The 13,053-nt window shown below is 32.8% G+C and overlaps 3 protein-coding genes across 3 annotated transcripts; all 3 read right to left on the reverse strand.

The window, feature by feature from the left end:
* Positions 1-319: 319 nt before the first annotated feature.
* On the reverse strand, positions 320-1,692 carry LOC115714358 (uncharacterized). The gene is made up of 4 exons (XM_061102781.1): positions 1,678-1,692; positions 948-1,114; positions 746-866; positions 320-654 (listed from the first exon to the last, which is right to left on the reverse strand). The coding sequence occupies exons 1-4, from the start codon at positions 1,678-1,680 to the stop codon at positions 592-594; spliced, it is 354 nt and encodes a 117-aa protein (XP_060958764.1). The 5' UTR covers positions 1,681-1,692; the 3' UTR covers positions 320-591.
* A 982-nt stretch (positions 1,693-2,674) lies between these two features.
* Positions 2,675-8,195, reverse strand: LOC115702369 (uncharacterized). The gene is made up of 5 exons (XM_061102775.1): positions 7,637-8,195; positions 7,489-7,549; positions 6,473-7,381; positions 3,006-6,357; positions 2,675-2,816 (listed from the first exon to the last, which is right to left on the reverse strand). The coding sequence occupies exons 2-4, from the start codon at positions 7,505-7,507 to the stop codon at positions 3,035-3,037; spliced, it is 4,251 nt and encodes a 1,416-aa protein (XP_060958758.1). The 5' UTR covers positions 7,508-7,549; positions 7,637-8,195; the 3' UTR covers positions 2,675-2,816; positions 3,006-3,034.
* Positions 8,196-10,477: 2,282 nt separating this feature from the next.
* On the reverse strand, positions 10,478-12,106 carry LOC133030243 (uncharacterized). Its single transcript, XM_061102785.1, has 6 exons — positions 12,087-12,106; positions 11,935-11,985; positions 11,800-11,841; positions 11,446-11,565; positions 11,282-11,338; positions 10,478-10,823 (listed from the first exon to the last, which is right to left on the reverse strand). The coding sequence occupies exons 2-5, from the start codon at positions 11,939-11,941 to the stop codon at positions 11,283-11,285; spliced, it is 225 nt and encodes a 74-aa protein (XP_060958768.1). The 5' UTR covers positions 11,942-11,985; positions 12,087-12,106; the 3' UTR covers positions 10,478-10,823; position 11,282.
* Between the last annotated feature and the right edge of the window lie 947 nt (positions 12,107-13,053).

Below are 13,053 nucleotides of genomic sequence, written 5' to 3' on the forward strand. Positions count from 1 at the left end.
TTTAATTATTGGGTTTATTTATTAACGGGAGATCAAACCTAATCGTTAAATTTAACAGAATATTCTTTTATTTTTTAAGTATATTCTGTTAAACCAAGAAATGCCGTTAGATAGACACTTTTAATATATAAAGATATATATATATATATACTAGGTAGGAGTTACGTGCCAAGGCACGTAAATGTTAGTTTTAGGTGAAGTTTACTTTTTTTTTTCCTTCTTATTTAGATTGTATGTGAAGGTATGATTATACGAATGATTTGTTTTAGCAAATTAATATTTGTGCTATTATAATTGGTTGGTAAAATATAATTAGGTATATATAAATCAAAATAAAATGATACTTATTATTTACTTCTGGAAAATTGGGTATATGAAATACTTGCATACAATACTCCATGTAAATCCGTAGATAACAAGTCAATAGAAAGTGAAAGAAGCTCGGCACCAAGAAAAGTCTTAACACTAAATAAAATAAAATTACTGTAAAAGAAAAATGGCAACTTCTGCCTAATCTTCCATTGGTTCAACTGCTTGAATGGTGAACTGATTGTACTTTGAACTCATTGTTCGGTTTGCATCTACGTACAACTAAATTCTCCATTTTTTGGCTGATAATTGTCTTGTAGTTTTTTGGACAAACAACTTATGTTTCTGAAGAAAAAAAATGATTAGTTATAAGTTTTAATGTATTTCTATGTACGAAAATGTATAAATTTTACATATTTATTTTTTTTATAGTTACCTCGTCCGAATATGATCTTAATTGAACTGCAGTACATGAGAATATGTTTTCTGCAACATCACCGAACATCACAGCATCTAGCAACTCTGTACCATCGTCGAGTTGTACATATGTCCTTGCACTAATAATTTATACAGAATATGTAACGGTTAGTATGAATATGCAAGAAGTTCAAGTATTAATTTAGTTATAATGTGCTTACCGTGGTGTAGGAAGACATCTTTTTCCGCATTTTGGATTTTCACAATCTGTTTCTTCGTTGTCGTTGTAGAACATAAGTTTCTTATTACAAAAATCACACGACATGTAATAAAAATCTTGGTTGATATTTTTTAATATGATTTCAGCTTCAATCCAATAATATGCTTTCTGCAAAAAAAAAAAAAAAAAAAAAACTACATATGTAATAGAATTCAATATTATATTAAGTACAAAAAAATCAATGATTTTTAATTAATTTTTTGTGTATATTAATTACAATATAAATCAATGATTTTTAATTAATTCAATATTATTAAGCTCTTAAAACACCTAAAACAAATAAATAACTATACTAATTATACAGTCTGAATTGGTTAGTAATAAAAACAAAAATCAAGATAGTAATTAGTAATTACTAAGCAATATATATTATACATTTAAAAGTATCAAGTAGTACTATATATTTTCTTTTTCCCTGAGTTGGTTTTAATTGCTTTACCAAATCGGTAACTTCGTTGTTCTTAACATTCTCGTTTTGCAGCAGATGAATTTGGAGAATACTGAGATGTAGGTGCTTGAATAGTAATATTATTTATGTCTGCTTTGTTATTTTCAGCCCTTGACATTGTAATTTAAATGTTAGCTTACTTATTAAAGTAATAAACAATCAATATTATTTAATCAAAAAATGATATTTAATAAAGGTAAATCAATTTGTTTAAGAGTCGTACCATTGATGAAGAGTAGTTGCTTTGTAATTATCAAGATTGATTTCGATTGTACTTGATTCACGGCTTGAAAACGACAGTCCTGTAGGAAAATAATATTTTCAGCATATTTAAATGTACGAAATTGATAGAAATATATACGTTGGTAGTTAGTATATAAGTACCTCTCTTAGTTTGAACAATCATCTTTGTTCCCATTATTATTGGGTTGTTTCCAGTAACTTCAGACAATTTTTCACTAATATCTTGTACCAATGCACCCCACAGAGTTAAACATATCGGGTGGAAGTTACAACTGTAATTGAAAATAGTAATGGTAATTATTAGTTTTGCTATGTATCATAATTTTAAATCCATATGAAATTATTATGAGTGCTCCAATGAAGATTATCATTATATATTTGTATGTTATATTATATATACCTGTCATCGATTAGATAAATTTCTTGTATGGTTCGCTGTCCATACACTGTGTTCACCACTTTTGTTGGGTTTATTTTGACAGCTACTCCTATGATATCTAAAAATTGAATGTGATGTTAGTTAAAACTTCGTAAATCATTTGTCATGTTGGTATATCGTTGGGATCCGAAGTTACCTTGTGGTGTGTTGGAGTATTTGTCAGATGACAAGTTCTTAAACGAAACGAACTCATGGACTGGCTTAGAAATTTGTTTGTCTTCTTCTTGGACTTCAACAACTTGTGTTTTTGAGTTCAGCGTCCAGCTAAAATTGTAATTTGTGCCATTTTTAAGGTATCTGGCAGGGGTTCTGTTGACACGGGCATCACTGATGTGGTAGGTGTGTAACTCATGCAAAGTGTCCTCCAAAGCTTCAATATCTTCTGCGAAAATTACTGCATCTACTCTCGTCCCCTGTGTGAAGTTTATCAATATAAGACATGCAATTAGATTTTGTATTAGATAACTATTTAAATTAAAACTTGTCTAGCAATGTGCAACTAATATTATTGAGAAAAAGAGGAATAAATTTACCTTTGGATCAGATAAATACAGCTTCTGATATCGGACTGGTGAACTCATGCTTGTTCGTGGTGGAAATTTTTGTAGAATTGTCATTTTTATTTTCCATCCAACTGTGGTTGGAGTGATGTCATCAACTGATTGGTGTAGAGTCGGCATCTGAAATGCACATTTAATAATTATATTTCGTTAATTGTTAATTAAATAATATTAAAAATTATTGTGTGTAAGTAGTATTTCAAATGTAATAAATTATTAATGCAATATAATGTTAATATGGTAGCAATTATAATTCATATAAAAAAAAGTACTTAGATTGATATGCATGAGTTTAGGATAGATAATTACTCGGTCACTTTGCAAGTTGTTTGAAGAGATTAACTTAAACAAGATAATGCTAATAACTCTGTGTACACGATGTTTTTAGTCGAGTTCTTATCTTGTTGCGAAGTTGACACAGGTCGGATCAGGACTCTAACTGTTGATGATGTCTTTGCTCGTGATATTGCTACATATAACTGACCGTGTGAAAAAACAGGTTGTGGTAAATAGATCCCAACGTAATCCAATGTTTGTCCCTGAGACTTATTTATAGTCATTGCAAAACTCAATCTGATTGGGAATTGTGTTCGTTTGAATGGAAAACCACTATTTTCATCCACATTTGGCAGGAATGGTATCCTTGGAATGAACACTCTTTTTCCGATATGGTGTCCCACGGCAATTTCAGCATCTATGACATTTTGGTCGAATGCCCGACATATTAAACGTGTTCCATTGCATAAACCTTCAGAAGGATTAATGTTTCTAAGCAGCATTATGGGACAATTTTTTTTGAGTTTTAATTCATGTGGGGGTAATCCATTCGGAGTTAGAGTGTTTAAGAAGTCCTCCATTACCGATTGCTCAGTATTATCTACCGTCTCATCCCTACTATAGTATAGGTGGACTTCTCCTGGGAATCGTCCAATTAACAACGAATTTATTTCATCGACAAAGCTGTTCTTTGGTGTTAGTATTGCACGGTTCATCATGGTAGACACATTTTCTGGATATTGCTGAATGTTGTGGAAAACGTCTTCTATCAAGATATTTAAGGAACTGTTGTCGTCATCATACGGTACAAGCATTTCATGTGGTATTTTTATTATGTCATTGATTGTGTTTGGTGGTGTGCTGTTGCCCACCGACAACACGTAGTCCGAAAACAACGGATCCAGCCTGGCTCGCATGTTTTGAATTAGTCGAAATTTAGTCAAAGTAGGCCACAGGTATGAATATACCAAGCTGGAATTTATCTGCTCCTGTCTCGTTCCTTTTTGTACCACAGGTAACACCTGGCGAAAATCTCCTCCAAAAACAATTACCTTTCCACCAAATGGTAAGGTTGTATCGTTAATGTCTTGTAGCATTTTATCTAACGCTTCTATGTGCTGTTTTCGGGTCATTGGGGCCTCATCCCATATAATTAATTTTGCTGCACAAAGTAGTTTGGCCAGTGCACTCTGTTTGCTTACACAGCATGTGCTTTTTCCATCGGCATCGAGGGGAAGCTTGAAACGTGAGTGAGCTGTACGACCTCCCGGAAGAATAGATGCTGCCACACCTGATGAAGCAGTTGCGAGTGCCACGGCACCATTAGATCGTACGGCTGCAAGTAACGCCTTGTATAGGTATGTTTTACCTGTCCCACCGGGCCCGTCCACGAAGAATGCATTGCTTTTTTTTGATGAAATACTATCCATTACTGCATTGTACACTTGTTGTTGCTCAGTATTAAGTCTTTCTGACGCTGTAACATCTTCCTCTGGAATTTCTACATTCAATTCATCGTTAATTTCTCTGGATTGAAATTCGTCATTATCAAAGATGATGTCTTCGTCAAGCAGTTGGTATGACTTAATGTCTTTTCCCATAGACTCAATTGTCGAAGATATCGACCGCAATACTTGATATCTTACGTTTTGTGTATCATTTTCTGTTTTTTTGATATCGAGTGACATTTGTTCCTCAAAATGTTCCCAAAGTTCTCTGGGATTGTTCGGATTACAGTAGACTAATATTGTTGCAAACAATCGCCTCAAACTGGAAGGCATTTGATAAAGGGATGCTTCGTGTAAACAGTCTTCTAAGCAACTATCTCTCTGTAGCAATCCATGCATTGTTGCTGCATCACGATATGTTGGCGCCAATACGCCATGTACTGTCCTGATATCTTCGAAAGATAACGGGCCTTTTATGTGATTTAGCAGTATCCGCAAAAAATATCTTTCGCCTTCTAATGGGTTTGCTGTTACAATACGTCCTATTACTGTCTTTTTTTTTCGGGGAGTCCACCTTCTGTTTTGATTGTTCCAAACATAGTATTCAGGAATTTTTCTGTACAGTAACATCCTTGCATTTTCATCTACTTTATTTAATTCAAAGAATTCTGTTAACATAGATTTTTTGTAATGTTCCGAATTAGCAATGTTTGACAGGTCAGAATTTCCTCGGAATGTAACCGTATGCTGATTCTTGAGATGTAAATGCAAGCTATATACTGCTGGGGACATCTCATTTACAATAAATCCGTATATTCTCCACATTGCTTCGGGGGCAGCAATCCATCGAGCTGTCTGGAACTGATGTATTTCATCAACTTGTTGGTTGTTTGTTTCGGAGACCAAGTTGAATGCAACACGATCATGGCCTTTGTAAATGTATTTATAGAGATACTTTACCGCCTTCACTGTAGAGCAAATTTCTACATTAATGTGGCAGTCAAATGTGGCAAGGAGATATGGGTTGTAGGGAACAACCCAACGATTGTCTAATGTTGCCCCTCTGACCTTTACGGTCACACCATTATTTGAACGCCTATAAATAGGGAAACAGTCATTTCCGACAGACGTAAATGGAGCATATTTTTTTGGAAAATTATTTTTGCAACGTGGATTCTCCCCCTTCATGCAAACATTTGTTTTGTTCAAATCCCCACAAGGTCCATGCATCATGTGTTTTACAACCGCCTTGTGCAAGTGGATGTTAGAGTTTTTATCTGGAATCTCTGCTGACACGATCTCATCGAAGGATTCAGGAGCATGGACTTTCCAATCCCTTTTCAATATAATTAAAAAGTGTGCATGTGGAAGACCTCTTTTTTGGTGCTCAATAACGTAAACATATGCTGCGACCTTGCCGAATATCTCTTTCTTGAATAACCTGTCCTTTAATTCCTCTAGTTTTGCATGGAAAACTCGTGCAACCAGATCAGGTCTATTGTGGCTCTCCTCGTGTTGACATAATTCATTTGTGATTTCCTTCCAGTTTGGATTGCATGTCATCGTTAGAAAAATATCAGGTTTACCATAGCGTTGTACCAACGCCATTGCCTCCATGTATCTCTTCCTCATGTCTCTTGGTCCTCCTATGAAAGATGAAGGGAGTATGATTCGCTTTCCAACATTAGAAGCGTCTCGTTCTCCCAGCGTAATTGTGTCAACTATACCTTGATATAATTCTGTTCGTATGTGCATTTGCTGGCCTCTGTAATAATCCAATCTTGAAGTCTCCATCTTGACATACATGTCTACTGCATATTGTTGTAGTAGCCGACCAGAGAGTAGCAAAATCGATCTTTCATCTTCCCGTATTTGGAACTTGAAGCAGTAATATTCACGGCACGAAACCTTTGGTTCTTTCGTTTCTTGGATTGATACTGCATCAATTTGAATTGAAGGGAGTATAATAATATAGTTAGATGTGAACATTGAGTGATTTGTACCTATTTATTTAAATATATATATATTTATACATATTCAAGGATTGTTTACCTGCTTCTTCTGCTGCTAATAATTCTTCTACATTTGATGATCGTCGAGGGTTTGTTGTTTGAGTTTGTTCGACGGATCTTGATTGGGTTTCTCCAACCCTTTCAATCCCTTTATGCCAACCATTATCACCGTACGGAAATAACAATGGATATTGCAGTGAGTCGTAACACCCGTAGTAATATTGAACTTTAAATTGTCTACCGGAATGGTTATATACAAAGATATCACGCCTTCCAATTTGGTTCTCGTTGTCATTTTCAACCCATATTGCCGCTACTTGTAAGGAAGTAGGGGCATTGAATACACGTTGATCTAGGCCAGCGTCACTCCTAACATGTATTATTTGTCTTTCCAAATCTGGCATATCACCAAGTGAACGAAAGAAAATAGAGTACGGATTGATGCGAAGAATATGGATGAGTTGACTTGTGACTGTTGGGAGCATTCTGTATTGTGAATCTAATAGTCGATTATCTAACTCATGTTCCGTGTCATAGAAATATAATTGGAGATTAGAAGGACGACCATCAGAAGGAAGTAAATCTGTGATGTTGTGGTAGATTTGTCCCTGTGCTCTAAAAGTGTATATTCCATTGTTTCTTTGGCAGATATTGTGATCATATTTAACACCCAAAGATGTGAGTGCAAATTGGTTGTTATAAGTTCGAATATATGTCCGGAAATGTGCAGAATCACTTGTGGTGGAGGTTAATAATGCAAAAAGTTCATTTGGAACTTCATTTGTGGCCAGATAGATCTTTCCATCTGCACAACAGAATCCATTTGTTTCATGGATAAATCTCTTTGCTTTACAATGTATGCATATGGGGACCGACGGAAGTGAAAATGCTTCAGATGGCACATTTTGTAGCAAATCTCGAAATCGAGTGACCCTATTTTGCGATTGACCTATCAGGATGAACGGTTTAATTAGGTTAAAGTAGCATACTGATATTTTGTTATTATGAATGTATACTAATATGAAACAAATATTGTGATGTTGGAATAACACTTACTTCTAGAAGTTGTTGACATAATTGTGTGGCTAATTGAGTTCTCGAGTTCAACTGAATGTATCTGTGTGGAATTTTTATTAGGTGGACTGTTGAGAAAAAACCGAAGGTAAGATCAATTAGAAAAAAGAAGGCGGTGTTCAGTATATACCTGATCAAATCTCCCATTATTTTCGGAAGATGAATTTTGGTAGAGACTATTTTTACCACTGCATCCATTTGAAGAATCCAGAACTTGATAAGAAGATCTCTTGTCAGTAGAGCTTAAGTTGGTATGATGATTGCATTGTCTCTTTGATACTCTGTCACCATGTCTATCTTGTCGAACATTGTTAATATTATCAGCATGATAACACGAATGTTGCGTACTTGTAGATGCCGCATGATCATCAGTACATGGGGGTAAATTGTTACGATTCAAATAACTTGAATTAGTCGCATCAATCTGATAGTTTTTCAATACTTTTTGTTTAGCATATCTCTCTCGTTGTTTTCTACGTATTTCTTCCTTCTGCTCTTCTGGAAATTCTCTATATGAGATTCTTTTAGAAGCTCGGTTGTTTTGATCTTCAAAAAACCAAATCGCAATACATAAATGTTTTATGAAATTTGTGGTTTAATATTATGTAGATTTGAATTTAAATTTTTAAGTATGGTATCTGTACAATCTTACCATCTCCATGTTGTCGATCATTGTTAATATTATCAACATGATAATACGAATGTTGTGTACTTGTAGATGCCACATGATCATCAGTTCATAAAGGTAAATTGTTACGATTCAAATAACTGGAATTAGTCGTATCAATTTGGTAGTTTTTCAATGCTTTTTGTTTAGCATATCTCTCTCGTTGTTTCCTACGTATTTCTTCCTTCTTATCTTCTGGCAGTTCTCTATATGAGATTCTTTTAGAAGCTCGTGTGTTTTGATCTTCAAAAAATCAAATCGCAATACATAAATGTTTTAAGAAATTTGTTGTTTAATATTATGTAGATTTGAATTTAAATTTTGTAAGTATGGTATACCATCTGTCATTATGTCAATCAAGAAAATGTAGGTTTGAGACGTCAAATATCATTCTACATCAATAAAATATTAAGGTGAGTATAATAATTATGATGCTCTATTAACTTTAAAGTATATATCTTTTGGTCTTTTCATTTTTTCCAAGCGTTTTCCATTGTATATATCACAATAAATACATTAACAAATATAACATAGTGAAATCGAATAAAAACAAACTCCACCCAACACAAATGATACCCAAAACGTAAATGACTCATACAATGAACACATAACTTATACAAATTCCAACATAAATGCTCAAAAGACATGGCACAACATCAGTGAATTTGAGAATAATATACTGACCTGAAAAGAGGTAAATTGACTTGAAAATGTTTGATACCCTGTGACTTGGTGATGTAATTGGCTTTCCTTCTTCTTCCCTGTAAATAAAATCACATTATAGATAAGTTGAACTATATGGAAACTAAAAGAATTGAGCTGAATGGTTATGATAGATGCCTTTCATTGTAAAGGGAAAATAGTGTGGTTGTCCCAATACTAAGAAAAGATAATTGTCAATCTCAAATTATATGATTGCTAATACATGACATCTTCCTATTACACAGCCATGATATAACACTCTTAATAAAAAATGACAAACAGCATAAGAGACAATATTCTATTATTATATCTAAATGGATATCAAATACGGTAAGTCTCGTCCTTTTCTTGGTGTTTATAAACGCAACAATTATTTCAAATTCACACGTTATTGTCTGCAATTTGTCCTATACGATCCTTGACTATAATTTTTTGTCAAGAAGTAGCCATAGGATATCCATTATCCAAACTCAATCACACACATTGTTCTTCTTCTCCTCCTCCTCTTTTCGTCTCACTCTATCTTCTAATATCATGTTGTCGTTTTCTTATATAGTCGTACATATACATAATACATTGCTGAAAAAATTAATGGACCAATAAAATTAGACTCATAATTCTCTTTATTATATTAATTCCCTCTCTGTTTCTCTAACCACTCAGTTTCTTTCACTCTCTCTCTCTCCCTTTCTCTTACGAATAAATAAATACCCACTATATCTTCGTCAAGTAGTCTCACCAAAAAAAGGAAAAAAAGCAGAAAAGAAATGGAGGTCTCATCTATTTTTTCACTTAACAAAAAAAGTTCCAATACAAAAAAACAAAAATTCCCACCATATCAAAAACTTAAATTTAGGATCAACCATAAAACAAAAACACCCCGAAAACAAATTAACATAAAGACAGACTACAACCAACAACAACCCCACTTTAAACGCCTTTGTTTGGATCCAACTCTAGTGCTCAGAATTTCAAACACGATTTAATAGAGTACGGATAATTATATTTTATATTGTTATAATGTTTTGGTTCCTTGCTCATTTATTATAACCATATTAATAATGGAGGTTTTAAACATAATTTCATTCATACTTTTTGGCTGTAATGATTTCGTTTAATAAATAAATTATAAAATCGTAAATACTTAATTTGAATAGAGAATATTTTACTGTATAATTATTGTTTCCAAAATTTAATTTATCTGAGGAGTTTTTAAGGTAAATGGCAAAACAAAAACTTTGTTACAAATAGATAGGTATGTACTGTGATTCTTTTTATTGAATTACAAAACAATATCAGGGAAAAAGGATTATCATAGATTCATAGTAAACTAATTGAAACAAATCATTGAGGTCAGCACTGGTGGGTCGAATACAAAACGAGAATTATAAAAGGAAATTACACTATATATCTATTAATGTTTACTCTTTCTTTCAAAATTTATTATGTTTACTTTTTTTTTTTTTAATATTTGTACTAATTTTACCCCAACACAGAAAGACCGAGTCTCAGTTGTGTGTGTGTGTTTTTTTTTTTAATTTTCTCTTATAAAAGGCAATGACACACTCAGTGAGTTAGGCAATAATATAACTCAGCAGACTGACCATCAAAAATACTTACACATATATAAACAAATTATTATTATTACTATTTTTTTCACAAAACAAATAACTTTAAAATATAAAAGGGCAGCAAAATCAGTACCCACGCAATTGAAAATTCTAGAAAAATTGCAATAAACTTTAATTACCAGCAAACATAAAGTCAACGAAATTGGAAAGAATCCAGCAAATTTGAGAATAGAGTAAAAAGACGATAAGGTGTTGAGAAGTAAAAAGACAATGAAGACAGAGTACTCTTACCAGTACCAGTAGAAAGACAATGAGAAGAACTTGAAGTTGTCGAGGCCACGGAGCGAGTAAATTGGAGTGGAGGCTTCAGGATTGACCTTGATTGAGAAAGAAGAGGAGAAGACGATGATAAAGAAAGAGAGTTTTAGTGTTAGTTAATTAAATCTAAACATTATAAATATGAAAGTGAGATTATTAAAAATTGCATTACAGTAAGATGGAATTGAGACCTGAGAGCAAATCTATGGAAAGAGGAGAAGAAGAGATGAGCCGGCAGTTTTAATTAAAAATTGCATTACAGTTTTAATTAACAATTTTCAAATTAAAACTGCTTCCTTATTTCATGATGATATTTATGAGCATAACTAAAAATATTCAGTTTCTTAAAAAAAAAATAAAAAAAATAACAATAATTTGAATAACATTCAAATAACTTTTAAATAGGAAACACATGTATATTTATATTTATTTAATATACACGTATATTACTTTAATTCAAATTCATATTTAAACAAAAAAAAAAATAACAGAAAATAACAATAAATACGTATATTACTTTAATTAGCAGTACGACTGGCATCAACGATGTCAAGAAACTCAGAATCCTTGTGACCTACAAATAAGTTTAAAATAATGAAACCAATATGAAATCAAATTAATCGCAAATGTAAAACAATGAAGAAAGAACACAAAGCGTATTGCTATTTCTGATGCTCATACCTTGAAGCTCAAAAGCCCAATCTCCTTGACCGATCTTCCAAAGAAAACCTTTGTCATCTCCACCCCCAGTTGCTACTAACAAGGCATCTGTTGGGCTGCAAGCAACCGAGTATAGCTCGTCTGCACACATAGTTGTCAAGGAAATTATGTAATATGCTCAGCACAATCATACCCAACAATCTTCAGATACATAAGATTCAACATATTGCTAAGTTAAAAAAAACATGGGAATAAACCATAAGACTAACCACACCAAACCCATCATAAGTTGCACAAAAGACATTATGAAACTCGTAAAGGGAATGAAGTTTCATTAACAAATGAAAATGAAGCAAAGAAAGTAATATGTATTACCAGTATGACCCGTGAATATGTGCATAGAATCATCAGGCTCATCTGAAAAAAGAAGAAGAGAATACACCAATCAATTCAACTTGGTATCAAAGCCATTAATAATAGACTTTGACATTCCTAAATTTGTAAGCATACCAGCCATTTCAGCTTCAGAGGCACCCTCTTCACCGTCCACATCAGGAAGGTCTGCATGGCATAAAAAATTAACAAAGGTAATTATGCAAAAGAGATAAATTTATATATATATATATATATATAGAGAGAGAGAGAGAGAGAGAGAGAGATACCTTCATCATCTACATTAATTTCCTGTCAGACTCATCAAGGAAAACTTCACCATGATCATCATTCTCATTCTCAGGATTGTTCATCTTCTTCTGCTGCATCATAGCCAAACAAAGTCAGACTCAGTCACTTAACGTAAGCATTCAAAATGATCAGAACTAACACAACTAACACTTCAAAATGTCATTGTGGAATTATATCAAACACTTAATAAGCACGAAAATAACACATTTCAGTGAGGAATTTAATCAAACACTTTACACGCACAAACTTCATCACAACAGAAAAATCACAAAAACAAAAAATCTGTATTGATTACGCAAAAACATATTTGTTATGGAAAAAAAAATAAACACACAAAAATCTGTACTGGGAAATAAATTAAGCACTAAACTCAACCAAAATACTCACCAAGAATCCCTAATCTTTTATCAAAATATTCTCAACGATGACATTGAAGACTTTGGCAAAAGGGTTAGAACGAAAATCTTGAATTTAGACGAGAAACCAAGATATATAGATAATTCCAATAAGGTGATTACGTGAAGCAAAGAGCTTTATAGAAATTATACAGGCTTGATTGAGCAAAAAGTCTTCACGAAACCCTCTAATGAAAACGCAAAAAGCTACGATTGAGATGATTTTTTTTTTATATATATATTTTTATAAGAAAAAAGTTAACGGCGTTAAAAGAACCCGTTTAAAAAAAATAAAAATTATTTATTTTTGGGGTTAAAAAAAATAAAAGAATCGTTAAACCAAGAATTCCCGTTAAACCAAGAATTGCCGTTAGATAGGCACTTTTAATATATAAAGATATTAGCAAAAAATTACCTGCGAGGCACGTATACTAAATTTTATGCTAATTTTTTTCTATGTTATTTGAAAGTGATACAATTAAAAATTAAAGAAAAAATATTATTAGTTATTAGGTGAGATTATTATTATGTGTATAGGAAGAAATCATAA

This window comes from Cannabis sativa, chromosome 1, assembly GCF_029168945.1.
Source record: "Cannabis sativa cultivar Pink pepper isolate KNU-18-1 chromosome 1, ASM2916894v1, whole genome shotgun sequence".
NCBI lineage: Eukaryota > Viridiplantae > Streptophyta > Magnoliopsida > Rosales > Cannabaceae > Cannabis > Cannabis sativa.

What these genes read in the sequence shown, in the direction of transcription:
- LOC115702369 (XM_061102775.1), bottom strand. An exon ending in ATTAGCAGCAGAAGAAGCAG is followed by an intron (nt 6,358 to 6,472) that starts GTAAACAATCCT and finishes AAATTGATGCAG; the next exon opens with TATCAATCCAAGAAACGAAA.
- LOC133030243 (XM_061102785.1), bottom strand. An exon ending in CATATTCACGGGTCATACTG is followed by an intron (nt 11,566 to 11,799) that starts GTAATACATATT and finishes CTATGTGTGCAG; the next exon opens with ACGAGCTATACTCGGTTGCT. An exon ending in TTGGGCTTTTGAGCTTCAAG is followed by an intron (nt 11,339 to 11,445) that starts GTATGAGCATCA and finishes ACTTATTTGTAG; the next exon opens with GTCACAAGGATTCTGAGTTT.
- LOC115714358 (XM_061102781.1), bottom strand. An exon ending in AGATGTCTTCCTACACCACG is followed by an intron (nt 867 to 947) that starts GTAAGCACATTA and finishes ATAAATTATTAG; the next exon opens with TGCAAGGACATATGTACAAC. An exon ending in TAAGATCATATTCGGACGAG is followed by an intron (nt 655 to 745) that starts GTAACTATAAAA and finishes TTTTTTCTTCAG; the next exon opens with AAACATAAGTTGTTTGTCCA.